Below are 23,358 nucleotides of genomic sequence, written 5' to 3'. Positions count from 1 at the left end.
GTGCCCAGGAGTGTACGCCTCACAGGGAAAGCCAGGACGGGTTCCACAGCGGTATTCGTACAAGCGCCTTGAGACCCTTGCGGGTGAGTAGTGCGCTATACAAGTATCAATTTACATTTATCTCTGGCTCGCCCGAGTTTTTTACTGGTCTTTAAATACCATTGCATATTAACATACCTTTGTAAACTGGTTACAGAGGCTGTTTGTTTTCTAGTTCCAGTACCCCCTGGGCCTCCACTCTGCCTATTCATTACATTTGGATCTTACTTTTTACTGCATTAATGTGAGAATGCATTTCATGAAAAGGAATATAAATTAGGGTTACCAAAAGAAAAATTCCAGCCATGTGTTGTTTAAAGAGCCTGCAAAGGCCTTGTGTTGACATTAAATAGGGTTATAAATAAAATAGTATGTATTCATTTGTAATGTGACTTTTCAACCCTTGTTCCCTTTAATTATCAGTCATGGATCATTCTGGCAGGCCTAGAACACAGTTAAAAATGCTTTCGATTTATATTTGCTGTTCCAAGTATGCACAGATAACTGCTGATAATAGGCTTTAGGTGACTGCTTATTTTTGTATCATCTGGGACATCAATATTATGAGCTGACAACACTAATCACAAGACTGGAAGTTTGTTGCAGGATGAGCACATTATTTATTTCCTCCATCCTCGATCCCTGGACTCTGAATAATGCTGTAATAGCAATAGTTTAACTTATTCGAAACCCTACGCTCGCCCTTCCTAACAATCTGAGTCACTTAAAATGTCTGGGAATGCACCCTGCATTCAGACAACTCACTTCTCATTCTCGCCTTTGACTTTCATACTCACCCTGCACTCACAGGTTTCACAATGCACTCCCACTGATCACCATGCACTCACACCACCCGCTGTCCCTGCACTCACAGTGACCACACTGCACTCACAATGCTCATGCGCTGTTCACCCTGTACCTCATCCTGCAGTCTCACGAACACACTACTCACCCTGCAGTCATTTGACACTTCACTCACCTGTCTCCCTCACTGCTCACTCTGCAATCTCACTCATACAAGCCCATCACTAACCATGCATTCATTTGTCCAACTTTGCACTTACATCCGCACCCAAATTCATATGGTCACCTCGCTCACCCTGCAATCACTCCTCTCACCCTACTCTCACACTGACGCACAGCTCACCGTGCACTAACATGGGCACTCCTGTCACACACACAGCGCAGAGGGCTAATGTGCCTGCTACAGAGAACGTGTAACATGCAGATCATAGAACTGAGTGTGCGTAAACTATGAGTAGCGCTATAGAAAAGTTAAATGTTGGTCAGAAAGGTGCTATAGAGAGATAGAGAGATGAGGTGTATTGTTGGTGAGTGGTAGTGAGGGAATTTATGAAGAAGGAGCAAATGGGGGAGGGCCGTCAAAAAAGACTGTTGCACTGTGTGCGACCAGTGATAGGGCCAGCCCTGGCTGGGAGTCTTAGCCCCCCCCCCTCTGAAGTTCGGGTCTAGTTACGCCCTTGCCTTACATTCACGCTCCCTACACTGATGACTGCTCACGTCGCAGCACCTCCACATTCCATTCACACCCCCTACACTGCCGCTAGTTCCCTTCACAGCCACAACTACCTTCCATTCACACCCCCACACTGCTGACTGTTCCCTTCACAGCAACCACTGCCTTCCATTCACATACCTACACTGCTGATTGTTCCCTTCACAGCCACCACTACCTTCCATTCACACTCCCTACACTGCTGACTGTTCCCTTCACAGCCACCACTACCTTCCATTCACACTCCCTACACTGCTGACTGTTCCCTTCACAGCCACCACTACCTTCCATTCACACCCCTACACTGCAGACTGTTCCCTTCACAGCCACCACTACCTTCCATTCACACCCCTACGCTGCTGACTGTATCCTTCACAGCCACAACTACCTTCCATTCACACCCCTACACTGCTGATTGTATCCTTCACAGCCACCACTACCTTCCATTCACACCCCTACACTGCACTCTGTTCCCTTCACAGCCACCACTACCTTCCATTCACACCCCTACACTGCTGACTGTATCCTTCACAGCCACCACTACCTTCCATTCACACTCCTACTCTGCTGACTGTTCCCTCACAGCCACCACAACCTTCCATTCACACCCCTTACACTGCCTACTGTTCCCTTCACAACCACCACTTACTCCCATTCACAACCCTACACTGCTGACTGTTCCCTACACAGCCACCACTACCTTCCATTCACACCCCTACACTGCTGACTATATCCTTCACAGCCACCACTACCTTCCATTCACACCCCTACACTGCTGACTGTTCCCTTCACAGCCACCACTACCTTCCATTCACACTCCCTACAATGCTGACTGTTCCCTTCAAGGCAACCACTACTTCCATTCACACCCAACACTGCCGAATGTTCCCTTCACAGCCATGACTACCTTCCATTCACACCCCTACACTGCTGACTGTATCCTTCACAGCCACCACTACCTTCCATCCACACCCCTACACTGCTGACTGTTCCCTTCACAGCCACCACTACCTTTCATTCACACTCCCTACACTATCTTCTGGTCCCCTCTCTGTTCCCTACACAGCCACCTCTACCTTCCATTCATACCCCCTACACTATCTTCTGGTCCCCTCTCTGTTCCCTACACAGCCACCACTACCTTCTATGCACAGTCCCTACATTGCCTACTGTTCATTTCTCTGTTCCCTTCACATCCACCACTACCTTCCATGCACACTCCCTACTTTGCCTACTGTTCTGTTCTCCTTTCCCTTCACAGCCACCCCTGCCTTCCATTCACACTGCCTACATTGCCTACTGTCCCCTTCTCTTTCCCATTGACAGTGACAGTGAAAGGGAATCTTCAAGGATAAAGTGCTGGATGGAGGGAGGCGAAGAGTATCATTTTCTAGATGAGCATTTGCCTGGGTTGGATACTAAACCATCAGATTGCCTCTCAAGGTTACCACGAACCCCTCTGGTACAGGGGAACGAGGAAACTCCCATTTTGAAAGTCTTAAGGGAAGCCTTGTGTGAGATGGAATGCAGCAGGCTAATGTGAAGGATGTTGTGTTGGGAAGAGTCCAGGAAAGAGTGGTGCATGATTGCCAGAGCATTAATTCCTGACTGAGAAAGAGTAACTGTTCTGGAATGCCAGAGATGAGCTGCGTGGATACCACCCTGAAGAAGGAAGAGAGAAAATGGTACGTTTTACTCATGAAGGCCATTTAGGGCGGAACTTAAGCAAAGCCTGTGAGATGGGAATATATTGGTGGCCTCTCATGGATAGCATGGTAGATTCCAGAGTGGAGGGTTGTGTAGAGGATGTCAGGGCTGATAAGTCCAAAGAGGAAAGGAAAGATCTTTTTTCTCTTACAGAAAGTTGGAGAACACAAACTTCCCAGGCAATAGCCCGAGGAGGGAACAAGAGGCAGTAGGGTACTGGGAGACGGTCAGCCTCCAAACAAATATAGTGAACACAATAGAGACCGCTCCCAGCTATAGACCAAATTAAATTTACAGGGAGGTGCCTAGTGATAATGAGGCATCTCACAAAAAGTGATAGACTGGCATCACACACCACCAAGTGTCATGCTTCATCATCTGCCAGTCCTCGCCCTCCAGAAACGGCGTTTGGTGGAGGGCGGGCAAGCACCTGGAGACAGGGATGCACTTCTAAGTGAGTGGGGCCCAAAAAGTGAGAATTAAAAGGCCATCACAGTACACCCATAAATCCATTATTCAAAGGGAGCCTGTGTGGGGTTAAAATGGAAAGTGCGGTGAGTAAGGATCCTAATACCCGTCACCGCTGTGAAATTATTTTAAAAGGTAGGTCAACATGTTTCTGCCAGTTGTCCCTATTGGTACGTGGCTTTCGTCAGGACCATAAAAACTCCCCCCTCTCATGGGGCAAGTCGTCCTTCTTGAAGGGTTAATGGACCCAGTCAGTGGAGAGTGATTATTGATCATACCCACACAGTGGTACTGCCAACAACGTTTGGTAAGATTGGAGCCCCCTCTTTATGGTCCTGACGAAAGCCACGTTCCCATAGGGACAACTGGCAGAAGTTGTGTTTGCTTTATTTGTATATTAGGAAACTTTCCAAGCTTGCTCAAACGAAACCAAGACAGCACCTTGGCATGATAACACCTGTTTCAAAGTTCCGCTTTTTTGTATATTTTCGGAGAAACTTACTTTGAAAGTGTTCTTTTTTATAATTTGCGGCCAAGCATTGCTGACCACCTGATCAAACTCCTGGTCAACTGTGATACCACTTCTGTGTTCTTATGATACCACTTCTGTGACCTCAGGATTTTAGCGACATAACTGTATGCTTGCGGTCAAACACCTACGTCAATGTGGTTTAACAGTTCTGCATTAAACAGGTATAAAAGACCTGCACCCTAGTTGGAGGGCAGAACTCTTCTGCATTGCCATGCACGGCGTGGGTTCCCGGCCGGCCGTATGTCTGCATTGGGCCTACAAAGCCTACTCTAAGGTGGTAGAACCAAATCTAGATTAACATTTTTCCTTTTTTTGGTCTTTACTCTTATTCTTGGTTTCTCATCATCACCCAATTCATTGCATTTAATGTACTTTAAAATTGTAATTCTTGGGTGGTTAGTTTTCTCATGTCTGGGTTGCCTTCTAGGCACTTGCACGTGTACGAATACGTATTTTGTGTTGTTATTTCGGCCTGATTGAAATTGTGATTTCATTATGCTCTCTAAACTAATGAATTGATTAATATATTTTTGCTGTGTTAATGACTTAATGAATAAAAGTGCCACTTCAACGCTAGACTCGTTTCACACCTGTGTTCATTATTTTTAGACAAGCAGTGTTTAAGCGGCAATAAGACCACCACAGGAGGGTATAGTAAACCCTTCAACAATCCGTAAGATCATAGGCCTTCGTCCGGTCCAGGCGCAGAGATTGGTGATTCAGGCATTATTGGTCTCAAGATTGGGCTACGGTAACTCACTGTACCTGGGGCCCCCAAATATGTAGTCAACCGGCTTCAGGTTGATCAAAATGCGGTGGCCAGGGTGCAACTGAAGATTCCCAAGCAGGAGTCAGTGAAAGCCTCACTGAGCAAACTCCACTGGCTTCCTGTCCAATCCAGAGTCACGTGCAAGGCACTCTGCCTAGCCAAAAAGCCATGCACGGGAGGGGTCCAGCCCTGTTACAGTCTCTCGTTTCCTCTTATGTACCCAACGGGTCCCTCAGGTCTGATTTCCTAATGAACACAACAAGGATAAAAAGAGACAGATGGGGAGGGGGATGCTTCACTCATCTGGTCCCAAAACTCTGGAACTCTCTGACCACTGAATTGAGACTTCTGAAGGACCTACGTAGTTTCAGGAAGAAACTCAAAACCTGGCACTTTCCATGATCGTTCCTCCACATCGACCCGCCACCCTCGATGCAGCGCTGGGAAGCCCTTGGGCATCTATGCACTATATAAATCACATAAATATAAACACGTTTGGAAGGAAGGAAGCCTGAAACTGGACACAGAACAAGTGGTGAAAAGGAGAGAGTGATAAAGCATCAGAAACGAATCAAGATGTGGTATGACACTAGGTATGGTGTAAAAGAGAGGTTGTGGAATTTAGGAGATGAGGTTTGTCAAGTGTCCCAAGTTTGTCAGGAAGGGTGTTTCCCAGTTCTTGGGACTTAAACATTTGTCAAATTCATGAGGGTTGTGGTTAGGTTAAAGTGGGGAGGAGTGAAGCATGTCGTGTTTAGCCAAGGCAAGTGAGAGTAAAGAAAGTCTTAATGTCGGTCAAGGACATTGATAGTATAAATCCAAATAATACACAGGAGCATGCACAGAGGAGAAGTTTAGAAGATCTGAACGTGCAAGAAAAGCCCAGAACGGATGAAGGACTTTGTTTAGTTGACACTGGACTCTTTATAGATCAATGTAGCAGGGAGTGGGAATATTTCATAAGGCGTCAAATTTATACAGTAATCTGTATCTCTTGTTTGGTGATATGTGATGTTAGCGTGTAAGTGATGTGGTTGTTCCGTTGTGTGTTATTTCTTTGTATATTTTTTTATTTTAGAAGAAGGGTTAGGAGTGGTGATTTTCTTTAAATAAGTGGATGGTTAGAGGCCTTTTCAATATGGAATGTAAAAGTGTGAGGTGAGCAGGAACTGGGAGAATGCTGGGTAGCAAGACAGACATTTTCCTCTCTGTGAGCTGGAGGTGGGTGATGTGAAGTTTCAGATGCTAAACAAACAATCGATGAGAAGACTGAGGGTTGGAGCATCTCCAATTTTACGAAGGAAATAACTTAACATCCGGCAAATCCTGGACACCTGGGCTCTGAGTTACTAAACCTTCGCATCGCGCTAGGCGATGCAGCGCAGTGCAAATGCTTATTTGGGGTTTACAAAGCCTCGCGAGGCCTGATTTGTGTGGCCTTGCCTGGCTCTGTAAAGAAATGCAGTGCAGTGCGGCAGCTTGCACTGCGTTTCATCTCGTAGAGGTAGGCGTTCCATGAGGTGCAGCGTGGGTGTCCCCGTCCATCCAACCATGGATTTCATGCCCTGCCAGATTGACACGTTTGGAAAGTTGGAATTGCATGAGATTGGCACCCGTACCACAGAGAGGCGAAGTGAGGACAAATATGTGCATTAAAAAGGGAAAATGCCTCTTTGGACGTTGCTGTGCAGGAAGGTGTCCGTTCCTGCACACAGACACTCCTGCCTGTAGCACATAACCTCGTGCTCCTGGTGCAGGGATGCCTGCGCTGGGGAGAGGCAGCTACAAGTGCGTCAGCGGAGGCAGAGTGCCCAAAAGCGCCCTGTGTTAGTAGATATGGCGCTCTTCCGCTCTCTCCCATTCATGCAGCGTGTTGTAATGGTTAATTTCTCTCTCCTTTCTTCACATCAATGCTCTCTCTTCTGTTCAACCTGCTTGGCTGGAGAATGATGTATGATGTCATGGAATGTTGTTGGAACTTAAATAAAGAACCACTTGGAACTACCACCTTGTCTACAATTTGGATTATTTACTTAGAACACAGCGCGGTACATCGTTTGCTGCCCTGCGTTGCGTGAACTTTTGATAAATATGCCCCTGATCTCCCTGGCATGGTGACGTGCCGTGTAGCAATCCATAATAAATACATTAATGGTGCTGAATATGCAATATATCTTTTTCTGCCTAAAATAAAGCACATATTAGATGTAGCACGGTCCTTAACTTTGTTTTATTACCTAAAACTGCGAGTCCCTACTAATGGGAACATGGCGCTATATAAATATGTCTAACATATGTGCTAGTAAGGCAGCATGTCGCCCGCGCATGGACGTTATGCATGTAGTGCGGAATTCACAGCTCGTCTGTCTCCTTGCATAAACACAGGCAGATGGCTGCAGTGATCACGGCTGAAACAGTGCAGCCTTGTGACCCTTGGCATGTGCCCCCCTCACCCCTTCTGTTTGCATCACCATTAGTCATCAGGAAGCATCTAATGCGTGCACTTACCAGACCAAAAAGGCACACGCGCCCTATCGTATTCCAGCATTCTGTCCCTAAAAGTTTCTGTTACTGTGCATGAATCCAAAAGGAAACGTGTCTGGAATTGTCTGGGTTCGTTAAACTTTGTTTGACACCTTTCAGGTTCATTAATTCAATCAGAAGTTAAATAAAAAAAACTCGCCCTGCTTGAGGAAAGCAAACACGCCCGTGCTTGGAAGGGGCGGCCGCGCGGCCGGGTCATTAGAGGCCGCTCAATGCTTCCCCTTACGGAGGGGGATATTAATGGGCGCGCGGGACGCAGCCTTAATGCACTTCCTTCCCCTACAAACCGTAAGTCACTGCGCTGGAATTGCCTTTAATGATGCGAGGGCCGATGATGGATGGCGAGGCGCACGTGGCTTCCCGCATCCCGGGCCCGGTGACATTCACACGCGCCCAGAGGTGCTGCACGCGCGCCAAGAAACCTTTTCTCGGCACTACTGCGATGCCACGTGTTCCGCAGACCCCGTTTCATCCAGTCCTCCATCTTTTTGATTAATTTATTATTTCCTGTGTTTTGCACGGCGCCAACATTTATATGTGGGCTACTTCAGGGCGCTTTCTTAGCAGGACGCATTCAAAGCACCCAGCAGTAGAGACAGCCAGTTTCTGTCCAAGGTGCTGAATGGTATGAATCGGACGTGCTGTTTCCAGGGAGAAGGACAGGGCCGTGGGCGCGCGCTGGCAAAGCCAAGAATTCTCGCTTTTGCGAAAGTTAAAGCTATTGGCGTGGTAAATGACAATGGGGCACATGCATCAAGGTAATCCTTTGCGATGGCCAAATAGCGAATTTTAAGGATTTGCCATTTGGTATTCGCAAGTGCCTATGCATGAAGGATTCGCAAATATGTTTGCGAATCCTTAACATTTCCTAATAGTGAATCTCAAATTGCGATTCGCTAATAGGGAATGGGGATCGGACCTGGGGATCTGGGTTCGAGTCTCGGTAACAACGTCAAACATCCTGTGATTCTGGGCAAATCCCTTAATCTCCCTGTGCCTAACAAAAATGAATGTGTGTCCTCATGTAACGTAACTAGTGCTATGTAAAGCGCTCTGATACCCGATTCGGTTCTAGTTCGCGCTATATAAAATTCTGCAAAAAAAAAATAAAAAATTCCTATGGGCCCACTGGCCCATAGGACTGAATGGAAATGCATTTGCAATTTGCGATTACCAAACTGGTAATCACAAATTGTAAATACAATTGCAAGGGTGATAGGAGGCCTAAGGCCCCCCTGATGCACCCCCCCAAAAAAGGGTGCACTTTGGAAATGGTACATGCATCACATTTAGGGAATTGCAAATTGCGATTCCCTAAATGCATTTGCAAATTAGGTAATCGCAAAAATTGCGATTACCTTTATTTGGAAATGCAATGCATTTGATGCATCAAAACAGGCATTTTACTGGTCGCAAAAGGGCTGATTCAGCGAATCAACCCGTTTGGGACCGGTAAAATGCTTGAAGCATGTGCCTCACTGTCTTTGACCATTGTGTTATGGAGTGGAGTGGATGTATGTGGTGTGGAGTGGAATTATGCAGATTTTATTGGAATAGTTAGTTGTAGAATTGTGTGACGTGGAATTGTGTGGAATGGATTGGTGTTGTTCAATTATTTGGCACGGTGTGCAGTGCAATTATGTGGAAAGTAACTGTGGTTTTGAGTGTACTGGAATTATTTGGAGTGGGATTGTGTGTCATGAGGTGTAATTATGTAGAATAGTATTTTGTGTAATGGCATGTAAATGTAATTATGTGGTTTGCTTTGTGGCATGATGTGGAGTTCTGTGGTGTGGATTGGTTTTATATGGTCTGGTGTGTAACTGTGATGTTGGTTTGAATTATGTGGTTTGTTGTTAAATTATGTGATGTGGAATGGACATTTGTGGAGTTGAATTGTGTGGTATGGAACTGTGTGACGCTGAGTGAAATTTTGCTTATTGGAATTATGTGGCATTGTGTGAATTGTATTTATGTAGATTGTTGCTCTGTGATAACATCACAGACCACGCGAGGAGGTAAAATCAAAGTGGAACTGCAAAGAACTGATTTCCTCAGAAGGCTCTGACAGTCAACTGCAGTGCATTATGGGATAAAACATGTATACCCAGCAAAACCTTAACAAAAACCTAACAGCTCTAAAACCAATGCGCTTTTCTAAAAGTGTCAATTGTGATTGAACTGCAATGTATCCATTGCTACAATACATGACACTACGAGCCATTTACTCACGGTCAGCCAATTGCCGGAAGGAACTGGTGAGGTGAGAGGTAAGCAAGAGCAAGTGAGACAGGTACTTTAAGGTGGTCTAAAGAGCACAGGGTTGACTGTAAAAGCATGATGGTTGAAGAGACTGAAGGGGTGATTTTATGATAATTTGAGGGGGAGATTAAGAGAGAAGAAGCCCATTTTGTGGAGGGCTTGCATAATACTTAAATTCCGATCAACCGTTGTACTATTACCCTTCATTGAAACATCACAATGACCTGTGTAAACTAAACACAATGCTTCTTTTTTTGTTTTTTGTTAACATCTGTTTTTCTGTTAACTTTTAATGCAATAGTTTCCAACCGAGGGTAGATATCCCCTTTTTATCAGCTAGTATAACAGTACCTTTCAAGATGCCAGCTTCCCGACCAGTCCTATCAGGGTGGACGTGCGGCACTTTACGTCATCACACCTCTGCGCTTGTGTCACTGCTGACCTTGTTAGACTGGTCTGAAGGGAGTGAGTCTTCCTGCAGCAGCCTGGCCTCTCCTTGGCGAAGTAAGTACCGGTTCCCGGGAGGGCCGATGCACAACGAGGTAGGATACGGATATCATGGCTGATTTGTTTATGTGTTCACCTGGAAACAAGTGACCTGGAAATGGTCCAATCTCCATGTTTCCTAAGGGGCCCACATTTCTGGAAATTAGGGTGAGATACAAATTTGTGATTGATGGTGCCTGTACCGGTGTGTCACTATACACAAACAAGGTGTGCAAACCACAGTATCTCGTTCTCCGCCTGCATGATCATGGTGCACCTGTTTCCAGGTGATGGTTGCAATGACAACACGAGCACCTGTGGTGTCTTTTAATAATGATTGCCATGATTGAGCATATGTCTGTGTTTGTTTGTTTTCTTATTTTTTATTTCACTAGGTCATTAGCCTTACAAATCGATTACCCTCCTAAGCAAGGGATGTAAGTCTCGGAAACAATAACTATTATTGCTTCCTTATTTTGTCTTTCACAAAGGTGAGGGTTCACTTATTTCTTGAACAGTGTAGGAACTCTCACACCAGAGATGATTAGGTAGCTGTTGTAAGGTCCTGATGAATTGCTGTAGATCCTCAGGGACGTGGAAGGCAAGAAACATGTTCACCAACACCAACCAATACCCAGAGAACCAACTACTGACCAATAACCACCAAGTGAGAATAAAAGGAAAATTATTATCCTACTTGTTCTCTGATTTGTTTTCAACCTTTAACATCAACTTCAGTAACAAATAAACTAGGGCAGCACAGGTTTTATAGTTAATTTAATTGCTACTACTCCTAATCAAACTTCTTATATATTCTTCGCTGTCTATTTCACATTGGATACATTTGAGTTGCACACTCCTAATCCTATAGAGGCAACACAAAGATCTTCGGCAAAGAGACCCCAGAGGGACATTGCAACACTGGTCCAACGAGTAGCATAGCCCGGCGATGAAGCATGCTACATTTTGATGATGGGTGAGGGTTTGTGCTCCACATAGCCATGGTCAGATTGGCAACAGAAACCAGCCCTGGCAATTCTGCTCGACCGGCCCCCGGGGGCGGGGGGCTACTACTGAGAAGCGCCGGTTTGAGAGCTAGTGTCAAGCACCGCTGCTGCTTTTGTTACAGGGGGCTGATGTTGCAGCACTGCTCCAAAACCAGCACCCATTGGTCAAAAACCGGCCCCTAACCCTTCCGGGCCATCGGGAAAACGCTCTGTGCCCGCTGCGGCCAGTCCGGCCCTGCACATAGCTAACGCTTCCAATGACCTACTTGCATGTAGATAACGAATACACTAGCTACGACCCATACCGGAACAGCATACTTTATTAACATTGATATCACATTGTATGTGCAGCTTTGCTTGCTATGCTACTTGTCAAGACATAACTTGAAAATATACTGATGACTTCTTGAGCAAAATAAATAGGAACCCCTTCATAGCCATAGACTCTTCTACCTTAGACGTACTCATAGCCCAAAGTCTACAGACCCAACATCCTAGGCACACTGACACCGTAACCCTCACATCATTCTCAAATAATCACTAGCTATGGACCCAGGGACTTATGCTGTTCACTGATTCCTGTACTTGACCTTTAGACTCTAAAAATATTCCCTACTAGGGCTACATGCCTGCAAAGGAGATCTTCATATAATACATACCTTTATAAAACCTTTCTCTAATTTTCTTATGAAAGGCGAGTTGTGATGTCTCTAGTTGCTTGTAATAAAGAAATGGCATAGTTGCTCAACAGTAATAAACTATTACAGTTGAGTCCTGACGTCGCAATGCCTGCTGCTGGAGGCTGCAGCCAAGTTGAAAGCAGGCCATGGAGCATAGTTACAGAGACAATTTAAACAAGGAAAACAGAAGCAGTTTTTTCCTTCTTCTGATATATTTTTTGTGAAAAGAATATTCATTCAGCAGAAAGGAGATATTTATGGCAACCTGTTTATTAGTTCATTTACATGCTACAGGTAATTGTAAGAAAGAGAGAATTTCAGCATATTTCTAACCCATCTGTGCTGCAGCATTTTAAACTTGACGTACATTAAACTGATTCTGATATTTTTTTAATCAAAATAACTAACTGCTTTTCTATGTGTTTAATTTCACAGTACAGATACTTCTAGATTGTGGTAAGGGTGATGGTATGACTCTGTAATATAAGGAATAAAGGGCCACATGCATCACACTTAGGAATTGCTCTTCCTAAATTGCAATTTTTAAGAAATGCATGTAGGAATCGCAAAAAAATGGTGATTCCTACACTATTGTTATTTGCGATTCGCAAATTGCGAATCGCAAATAAGGAATTGTTTCTCATTCATTCCTATGGGCCTAGAGGCTCAAAGGAATCAATGGGAATTGCATGTGCAATTTGCGAGTACCAAATAGGTACGCGCAAATTGTGCATGCAATTTCAAGGGTGCCAGGGTGCCAAAAGGACACTCTGATGCACCCCAGAAAGTGCAATTACCAAACATGTTGCGCACACACATGCCCCAAGGCCTGTCAAGGAACACCTTCAGCAGACGAAGATTCACCTTCACAACTTGGGCTTTACCATCAACAATCAAACGTCTTGCCTCTCTGCAGCACAGAGGCTAATCTTCATAAGAGCGGCACTGTACATGACCCGTCTGAAGGTCTTTCTTCCTCCTCCTGCTCAGAGAATTGTGAATATTCATACCTGGATCCCAGCTGTGCATGTCTTTGCGTTTGCTTCTCCTCATTGTCTAACGCATCTCATTGGTGCCAAATGCTGCATCACGTATGAGGGCCCTTCAATGGAGTTTGATGTCACAGTGGTGGAGATGAATTATGTAGACACATTTGTAATAAAATCATGCACATATGTAGGCAAACTTTGAATGCTTTGTGTATTTCAAATAAGGGTTTCAATGCTTTTGCATTTGACTGGTGAGGGACATCTAGTGACGACTTGTGGAAATGCAGCTTGATGTAATAATTTCAATGCTTTTGCATTTGACTCGTGAGGGACACCTAGTAACGACAAGTTGTACTGCAGCTCTTTGTAGAATTATTTTGATGTTGGATACTATAATATTCACTGCCCACTGCTGATCTCGTCCCATAATGCTTTGCAGGGCCTTCGGTTGGGATTGTATTTTTGCCCATAACTTTGCTTGGGGTGGTCCTAAGAGGATGGTACCACCACTGAATCGTTCAGCATGATATGGGCTCTGTGTCTTCAAGGCATCTACTTGGTCCTTCCCCTAGGTTAGGGAGGATCCCAACATAATCACCTCCCTCATTGCCTGATATTTTTTATTACAAACTTTACTTTTGTGAATTGGTTATACTCTTTTTAGCATGTAAAGTTGCTTTATCAAAGCATTTGTGGGTGCACTTTAGTAGCTGATTTCCCCCACCCCTACTCTATACACACGTCAATTAGCACAGAAAACGTTTCAGGAACTGATCATATCCACAGGTGGAGTTGCTGCTGAAGCCTCATTCTGCCACTTGGCTGCTTTTAATTCACAAGGTGACAAATCTGCAGGAAGATTAGGTATCCATTAGAAGTATTGTTACTGAAGAATAGTAACTTTTTCTTTAGTACATTTCTTGAAAAAGGCAAAATGCAAGGATCCACAATGTATGTCAAAGAATGCCTATTTTTTCTAAAATATTGTGAAAATGTGCCTCCATATATGCACAAATTTGCTCCTGCATAGTAATACGATGTAAGTGTGCAAACACTGTGAATATGATCATTGAAGGGAATATCCAGCAGTAATTGGCGCACCAGGGTTCGATATGGTCAAAGTCCTCGCATGAGTGAACCATAAGGAAATGCTCCCAAACACACACACATCCTCACTGGGACATATAAACCTTCACTTTTATACACATTTTTAGTGTTCGTGCACAGACACACAACACACTGTCAAAAATCAACACTTTCAGATGTGCACATATGTACATCCTAAGGCAAGAAAGCACATTGTAAAATGCTATTCATATTACATGTTTAAACAAGCATTGGCAATGCCAGTAGGTCTGTCCTTGTCAAGCGTGCAATGTTTCTTATTTTGTTTTTACTTGGAAACATATGCAATAGGTAAAAGAATTGAAAGCACATATCAATATAAACATGTAGTAGCGGCCCAGCAGTACAGCACACCACCATTTGAGTAAAGTACCCTCCTTTTCAGCAAGTGTGCACACGATCAGACAAAATGCCACTGCTTACAATGCACTGCTTACTGGATGAAGTGGGCTGACTCACTGGCCTATGCTGTGGCGAGTAGAAGTAACATGTGAATGACACTTGATCAGCCCAAAGCATGAGGATAGCTGACTGAAAGCCCCCTTGTATATGTAATTTTAGTGAAAACATGAAGCTGGAGCGACAGCTAAAGCGGTTTCTGGCAAAGACCAAACATTTGTTTGTTGTTTTTTTAATATTGTGGGATTGGTACACGAGATGAAGGTGGTACCTTAATTTGGGAATTTCTTTTCTTTGTATTTTATTTGGTAAAATTGACGTGATAAAGACACGTTTACTGCTTCATATATTGCATGTAACACTTACTTTGCAAAGGTAACCAAGTCTCCTAATGGTCATATGGTGTCTGCAGTGTGCTTTATCATACTGTGCAACCCCTTACATCATGGTTTTGATTGAATATCAAACAAGTACAGATGTTAAAAAAATCCCATGACATAAACCTTGTTTGCAGTTGCGCAGAGTATAACCTACTATCAGTGTTAATGGAAGGGATGGAGCGATGGCATTGTGTCTTGCTTGGGGCTTCACCTCTCGTGAGTCATGACCCCTCCTCACACTCAATAATGGTAGTACATAGCATATTACATTCCATGCATTGCATATATTACATATATGTTACTGGTGGAAAGGAACTGTTTAGAGGAATATCCCCCCCGGGAAGGGTTATGAGGTTTTCCTAAAAGATCCATCCCTTAAAGTACTGCTTATGTGCATAACATTCTGTAACCTGTCTAACCACTGCAATCTAAGATTTAAAGATGCAGCTGTTTATCTGCTGGAGGCTTCAGCTGGGAGAGCAGAATATAATACGCTGTATTCTAATCCTCGCAAACAAAGCGAAGCAGCTCCGGAAGGTGCCATTTGTTTTGTCTGCCTTTTAATGAACTTTCTGTGCTAATGACCAGCATTTGTGTTGTTTGACAGAGTTTAATTACAAGGTCCATCACCTTTCTGTTTGTCTGATCACTTGGCTTGCCGCAGTGTCACAATCTGAATCATGCGCAGTCCTCCCAGATCTGTCATCTTCGGCGGGCTCCTTGGCCTCCTGTACCGTGACATGTATCAGGTATGCGTCCCCTAGATCTGTCACCGCCTAGGATTCAGTGGTCCTCACCACCAGGACATGAATCTCATGTGCAGTCAACCTCCCTACCTTATCCAAGCAAATCTATCGCCTACAGCATATTCCCTGGTCCTCGGTGCCGGAGTGTACATCAAGTGTGCATTCCCCCTAGATCCGCTATCTGTTGCAGTCGTCAATTTTCAGTAGATCTTCAACAGATTCCAATGTCCCTTATGGCAGGACGCTTATTGTGTGCATTCGAGTCACCCCCACCAATCCCAGATCTGTCGGTTGTAGCAGATTACCTTGCTCTTGATGCCACCATTTTCACCTTTGGTGCATTGCCCAGTGCCTAATTTGATCAGGGGGTTTCGGTGTTCAGCACCGGTACTTAATTGTCAACACCGGCGCTTATGACAGTCTGCCACATGGTGGCGCTGTTAGTCTAATTTACAGATGAGCACAACAACAGTTGTTTATTAATTCATTATACATTAAATATGACTAATACCTGCCGCCCAAGCCATTCTTATAGCGTTGGTGGTCTGAAATAGTCTGAATTGTCACACTTGTAGGAGGGTGATGCTTAGTAGTTGTGTTAGTACTGCCATTGGCAGGCAGCGCTGGCATAGGCATTGGGTAGTGCAAGTTGCAGAGGGTTCCTGACCAGGGCCTTGCCACTTATAATTTTACAAATTAAGGACTGGTATTGCCCTCTAACCGTCATCTTCAGTAGACGCCGTGGTCCCTTGCACCAGGATGCATATCAGGACTGCTTTCGTCCGCCACAGCTCTGTCACCATTATCAGATTTCTTGCTGCCATGTTGTGCATCATGTGTGCATTCCTTCAGACCTGCTGTATGCTGCAGATTCATTTATCTTCTGTGCCAGGACGTGATGCATCCCTGGTGCCAAGAGCTGTATCCTATGTGTGGTCACAGTAGCTCTGTCACCTTCAGTAAATAGTATGTTGGTTCCTTGTAAAGCTCCTAGTGCTGCCCTGAATCAGCAAGTGGTTGGAGGGGGAGAGGACAGGAGGTGTTTCTGCGGGGATTGCCCCTTTCTGCCAGGACGTATGTCATATGTGTGCTTCTAGTAGATGTTGTACACTCAGCAGGTTCCTTGAGAATACTTCACAAGGACAGGAATCTCTGTCCTCTTATTACTTTACTGATGATTTTAGGTGATTCTTCGATTCCTTCACAAAGGCGAGAGCAGGGTTGGTTCCGGCACCACTTGGAAAAACTGTGCTTCCCTGCCCTGTTCTTCAGTTTTGTGACTTGCCTTGAGTTTGTCCCCAAGTGGATGATCTGCACTTCTATTCAAGGTGCCCTGTGCTCTGCTTGTGTTTTTGTTTTTTATATAGACGCCTCCCTATTTTACCTGAATGTACATTAAGACCTATGCACCATCAGAGCTTCCAATCAACTCATTAACTACTTGATTTTGCTTTGGACAGTAAAGTCTCTAAAAGTAGTAACAAAGTTATCACGTTGAAGTGCAGTAGTAACTGTGACCCTGAGACATAATTGGTAAACAACAGTCCCTACTACAGAAATGGCCTACTAACCACTGATTGTGGCAGACCTTGTGTGCTTTGTTTGTTCCTTATACAACAGCCTGTGCACCTTGGGTAGTACCCCTCATTCTTCCATCAGTAGCCATGGCCTGGACTCTTTGGTTCATTGCCTTGGACTTTTGACTCTTTGTCCTGGCCGCTTGGCCTATAGAGTTCTGGCTGTTGTCCTTTGGCTAGTAGGCTTGGTCTTTTTTCAGTAGTGTTGGTCCCAAAGTCATCAGTAGTGATCGTTGGCCAGTAGGTGGAAGCATTTAAATGGCTGTGTGTTTTACTTTGCTGGTAGTCCAGATTCCTTGTCAAATATCTGTAGTTCTGGTCACTTGGCCAGTGGTCCTGGTTATTTGGCTAGTGGCCTTGTCCCCCTTGAAACTGGTCTTGGGCACCTGGATAGTGTGTTTGGTTGCTAAACGTGTTCTTAGTTGTGAGGTAGTAGTCATTATTCCTTCCATTGTAGTCTTGATCATGTGGGTTGTAATTTGTGTCCCTTGGGTTATAATTGTTTTTCATTCAGGCTTAATCTTGAATTACCAACCTAACCTTGGGAACACCTACTAGATTTCCTTTGGCCTTCAAGCAGTGCAAGTCTATTAACCTACCCTTTAGATCAAGGGACAGGTGTCCAATAATCCTCTCCCAATGTAAATGAAAGAATCCACATTAGGAATGGACATGACCGGACAGAGGTACCAGGTTTATTTTCCTTGGTTACTTCTCCTTTTCCCCAGAGCGAGCGTGCACACAAGACACCTGGGCTAGTATTACCTGAGGCTTTATGAGAAGCCAAACTAGTAGGGAACATATGCAGAAGGTTGGAGCAAATATCACAGGGACAGTCAGTGATGAATAGAACATAAATCATATGACAAGAGGCAGTGTGTTATTTGTGATGGTTTCCCTTCCTACCGGCTCCTGCTGAAAACAATTAGATCCTAAAAGTCTGACATTAGTAGAGGTGGTTTACATAACTGCATACCTGTGGGTAAAGGCAAGCAGCCCTCAGCCTGCAAGACCAGGCCGGTTCCGCTCTGGTCCATAGTTTGTCTTCCTTGGTCAGTAGTCTCTCTGCTTTGGTCCATAGTTTGTCTGCTTTGGTCTGTAGTCTCTCTCCTTTGCTTCTTAGTCTCTGTGTTTTGGTCCATGGTCTCTGTAGGCTGGTATCAAGTATCGCTCCTTTGGTCCACAATCTCTCTGCTTTGGTCTGTATTCTCTCTGCTTTGGTCCGTAGTCTCTAACCTTTGATCCATACTCGCTGTACTCTGGTCTCAAGTTATCTGTTCTTTGGTCCATAGTCTCTCTGCTTTGATCTGTAGTCTCTGTGCTTTGGTCCATAGTCTTTGTACGCTGGTATCAAGTATTTCTCCTTTGATTCATAGTCTGTCTGTTTTGTTCCGTAGTCTCCATGCCTTGGTCCTTAGTCTCCGTGTTTTGGTCTGTAGTCTCTGTGCTTTGGTCCTTAGTCTCTGTGCTTTGGTCCTGAGTCTCCGTGCTTTGGTCCTTAGTTTCTGTGCTTTGGTCCTTAGTCTCCGTGCTTTGGTCCTTAGTCCCCGTGCTTTGGTCCTTAGTCTCTGTGCTTTGGTCCTTAGTCTCCGTGCTTTGGTTCTTAGTCTCCGGGCTTTGGTCCTTAGTCTCCGGGCTTTGGTCCATAGTCTCCGTGCTTTGGTCCTTAGTTTCTGTGCTTTGGTCCTTAGTCTCCGTGCTTTGGTCCTTAGTCTCCGTGCTTTGGTCCTTAGTCTCCGTGCTTTGGTCCTTAGTCTCCGTGCTTTGGTCCTTAGTCTCCAAGCTTCGGTCGTTGGTCTCTATGCTTAGGTCCTTAGTCTCCAAGCTTTGGTCCTTAGTCTCCAAGCTTTGGTCCTTCGTCTCCGTGCTTTAATCCTTAATGTCCGTGCTTTAATTTGGTCCTTAGTCTCTGTGCTTTGGTCCTTAGTCTCTGTGCTTTGGTCCTTAGTCTCTGTGCTTTGGTCCTTAGTCTCTGTGCTTTGGCCCTTAGTCTCTGTGCTTTGCTCCTTAGTCTCTGTGCTTTGCTCCTTAGTCTCTGTGCTTTGGTCCATAGTCTCCGTGCTTTGGTCCTTAGTCTCTGTGCTTTGGCCCTTAGTCTCTGTGCTTTGCTCCTTAGTCTCTGTGCTTTGCTCCTTAGTCTCTGTGCTTTGGTCCTTAGTCTCTGTGCTTTGGTCCTTAGTCTCCGTGCTTTAATCCTTAGTCTCTGTGCTTTGGCCCATAGCCTCTGTACGGCAGTCTGTGCTCTTAGTGGTTTGTTTGTGCCTTGGTCTTTGGCCTGTAGTCTCTCTGCTTTGGTCTGTAGTCTCTCTGCTTTGGTCTGTAGTCTTTTTGCTTTGGTCTGTAAACTCTCTGCTTTGGTCCTTAGTCTCCGTGCTTTGGTCCTTAGTCTCTGTGCTTTGGTCCATAGTCTCCGTGCTTTGGTCCTTAGTCTCCGTGCTTTGGTCCTTAGTCTCCGTGCTTTGGTCCTTAGTCTCCGTGCTTTGGTCCTTAGTCTCTGTGCTTTGGTCCTTAGTCTCCGTGCTTTGGTCCTTAGTCTCCGTGCTTTAATCCTTAGTCTCCATGCTTTAATCCTTAGTCTCCGTGCTTTGGTCCTTAGTCTCTGTGCTTTGGTCCTTAGTCTCTGTGCTTTGGTCCTTAGTCTCCGTGCTTTGGTCCTTAGTCTCCGTGCTTTGGTCCTTAGTCTCCGTGCTTTGGTCCTTAGTCTCCGTGCTTTGGTCCTTAGTCTCCGTGCTTTGGTCCTTAGTCTCCGTGCTTTAATCCTTACTATCCGTGCTTTAATCCTTAGTCTCCGTGCTTTGCTCCGTAGTCTCTGTGCTTTGGATCATAGCCTCTGTATTGCAGTCTGTGCTCTTTGTGGTTTGTTTGTGCCTTGGTTTGTAGTCTGTGTACTTTGGTCTGTAGTCTGTGTACTTTGATCTGTAGTCTCTCTGCTTTGGTCTGTAAACTCTCTGCTTTGGTCCTTAGTCTAGTCTCCAAGCTTTGGGCCTTAGTCTCCGTGCCTTGGTCCGTAGTCTCCGTTCCTTGGTCCGTAGTCTCTGTGCTTTGGTCCGTAGTCTCTGTGCTTTGGTCCGTAGTCTCTGTGCTTTGGTCCATAGCCTCTGTCTTGCAGTCTGTACTCTTTTTGGTTTGTCTGTGCCTTGGTCTTTGGCCTGTAGTCTCTGTACGTTGGACTGTAGTCTCTGTACTTTGATCTGTAGTCTCTCTGCTTGGGTCTGTAACCTCTCTACTTTGGTCCTTAGTCTCCATGCTTTGGTTCTTAGTTTCCGAGCTTTGGTCCTTAGTCTGCGTGCTTTAGCCCTTAGTCTCCGTGCTTTGGTCTGTAGTCTTTGTGCTTTGGTCCATAGCCTCTATCCTGCAGTCTGTGCTCTTTGTGGTTTGTTTGTGCCTTGGTCGTTGGCCTGTAGTCTATGTACTTTGGTCTGTAGTCTCTGTACTTTGGTATGTAGTCTCTGTACTTCGGTCTGTAGTCTCTCTACTTTGGTCTGTAGTCTCTGAACTTTGATCCAAAGTCTCTGTACGCTGGTATCAAGTATGTTTCCTTTGGTTCATAGTTGGTCTGGTTGGGTCTGTAGTCTCTGTGCTTTGGTCTGTAGTCTCTGAACTTTAGTCCGTAGTCTCTGTACTCTGGCCTCAAGTTATCTGTCCTTTGGTTCTTAGTCTTTTTGCTTTGGTTTGCAGTCTCTGTACTTTGGTCTTTAGTATCTCTCATTTGGGCCGTAGCCGTTGTCCTTTGGTTTGTAGTCTCTGTGCTGTTCTTGTAGTATTGGCCCTTTGGTCCATAGTCTGTCTGCTTTGGTGTAGAGTCTCTCTGTTTAGATCTTTAGCATTTGTCTGTTGATCCCTAGGCCGGCTGCTTTGGTGTGTAGTTTCTGTACTTTGGTCTTAATCTCTGTTCTTTGGTCCATAGTCTTATAGGCTTTGAGCCATGGTCTCTGTCCTGCATTCTGTGCTCTTTGTGGTTTGTTTGTGCCTTGGTATTTGGTCTGTAGTCTGTGTACTTTGGTCCATAGTCTCTGTGCTTTTGTTCTTAGTCTCTAACCTGTGGTCTTTACTCTTTGTGCTTTGGTCTGTAGTGTCTCTGTCTTGTTTGTTGGCTTAGACCCTAGAGTCTCTAATTTTTGTCCATAGTCTCTGTGATTTGGTGTGTAGTTTCTGTCTCATAGCTTCTTGGATGGGTGGTAGTCTTTGGCCTGTAGTATCTCTTCTTTAGTCTATAGTCTGTGTGTCTTAGTGGGTAATATCTGCCCTGTGGTTTGTAGTCCCTGTGCTTTGATCTGTAGTCTCTGCTTTTAGTCTCTGTGCCTTAGTCTGTAACATCTGCGGTCTATAGTCTCTGTCCTTTAGTCTGTAGTGTCTCTCCTTTGGTCAATAGTTTCTATGCTTCGTCTGTGGTGTCTGTGGGTTGGTCTGTATTTTGTCTGCCTTGGGCCATGTTCTTTATGCTTTTGCCTGTGATCACTGGTCTTTGATCTGTAGTCTCTGTGCTTTGGTACGCAGTTTCTCTAGCTTGGGACATGGTATCTATGCTTTAGTCCAGAGTCTTTGTCCTGCGGTCTGTACTCTTTATACTTTGGTTTGTGGTGTCTGTGCCTTGGTCTTTGTCCTGTAATGTCAGTCATCTGGTACATAGTCTCTGTGCTTTGGTCTATTGCCAGTGTCCTTTGGTTTGTGGATTCTGTGCCATAGTGTGTTGTCTCTGTGCTATGGTCTTTGTCCTGTAATGTCAGTCCTTTGGGCCTTACTCTCTGTCCTTAGGGTCCTTACTCTCTCTCCTTTTGTCCTTACTCTCTGTCCTTTGGTCCTTACTCTCTGTCCTTTGGTACTTACTCTCTGTCCTTTGGTTCTTACTCTCTGTCCTTTGGTCCTTACTCACTGTCCTTTGGTCCTTACTCTCTGTTCTTTGGTCCTTACTCTCTGTCCTTTGTTTCTTACTCTCTGTCCTTTGTTTCTTACTCTCTGTCCTTTGGTCCTTACTCTCTGTCCTTTGATACTTACTCTCTGTCCTTTGGTTCTTACTCTCTGTCCCTTGGTCCTTACTCTCTGTCATTTGGTCCTTACCCTCTCTCCTTTGGTCCTCACTCTTTGTCCTTTGGTACTTACTCTCTGTCCTTTGGTCCTTACTCTCTGTCCTTTGTTTCTTACTCTCTGTCCTTTGTTTCTTACTCTCTGTCCTTTGGTCCTGACTCTCTGTCCTTTGGTCCTTACTCTCTTTCCTTTGGTACTTACTCTCTTTCCTTTGGTACTTACTCTCTGTCCTTTGGTTATTACTCTCTGTCCTTTGGTCCTTACTCTCTGTCCTTTGTTCCTTACTCTCTGTCCTTTGGTCCTTACCCTCTCTCCTTTGGTCCTTACTCTCTGTCCTTTGTTTCTTACTCTCTGTCCTTTGGTCCTTACTCTCTGTCCTTTGGTCCTTACTCTCTGTCCTTTGGTACTTACTCTCTGTTCGTTGTTTCTTACTCTCTGTCCTTTGGTCCTTACTCTCTGTCCTTTGGTCCTTACTCCCTGTCCTTTGGCCCTAACTATTTGTCCTTTTGTTCTTACTCTCTGTCCTTTGTTTCTTACTCTCTGTCCCTTGGTCCTTGCTCTCTGTTCTTTGGTCCTTACTCTCTGTTCTTTGGCCCTTACCCTCTGTCCTTTGGTACTTACTATCTGTCCTTTGTTTCTTACTCTCTGTCCTTTGCTCCTTACTCTCTGTCCTTTGGTACTTACTCTCTGTCCTTTGGTTATTACTCTCTGTCCTTTGGTCCTTACTCTTTCCTTTGGTCCTTACTCTCTGTCCTTTGGTCCTTATCCTCTCTCCTTTGGTCCTTACTATTGTCCTTTGGTCCTTACTCTCTGTTCTTTGGTCCTTACTATCTGTACTTTGGTCCGTAGTCTCTCTCCTTTGGTCTGTAATCCTGTCCTTTGGTCCGTAGTCTCTGTCCTTTGGTCCGTAGTCTCGGTCCTTTGGTTCGTACTTTCTGTCCTTTGTTTTTTACTCTTTGTCCTTTGGTTCTTAATATCGTCCTTTGGTCCTTACTCTCTGTTCTTTGGTCCTTACTCTCTGTCCTTCGGTCCTTACTCTCTCTCCTTTTGTCCTTACTCTCTGTCCTTTCGTTCTTACTCTCTGTCCTTTGGTTCTTACTCTCTCCT

General features: G+C 44.9%; 1 protein-coding gene across 2 annotated transcripts in view; it reads left to right on the top strand.

Annotated features, from left to right (window-relative positions):
- The window catches only part of DPH6 (diphthamine biosynthesis 6), a 467,592-nt gene that overhangs the window by 39,038 nt on the left and 405,196 nt on the right, over nucleotides 1-23,358 (top strand). Inside the window, exon 1 of one of the 2 annotated variants that reach the window (XM_086937005.1) lies at nucleotides 7,750-7,863. The exons of the other annotated variant lie outside the window; for it this stretch is intronic. Coding sequence (XP_086793131.1) covers nucleotides 7,816-7,863 — 48 coding nt within the window. The 5' untranslated portion in view covers nucleotides 7,750-7,815. Of the gene's footprint in view, nucleotides 1-7,749; nucleotides 7,864-23,358 lie in introns of those variants that run through there. 2 annotated transcript variants of the gene reach the window in all.

The sequence above is a fragment of the Lissotriton vulgaris genome, chromosome 9, assembly GCF_964263255.1.
Source record: "Lissotriton vulgaris chromosome 9, aLisVul1.2, whole genome shotgun sequence".
NCBI lineage: Eukaryota > Metazoa > Chordata > Amphibia > Caudata > Salamandridae > Lissotriton > Lissotriton vulgaris.
The sequence above is the reverse complement of the archived record's forward strand: the minus strand, read 5'-3'. Positions and strand labels throughout refer to the sequence as shown.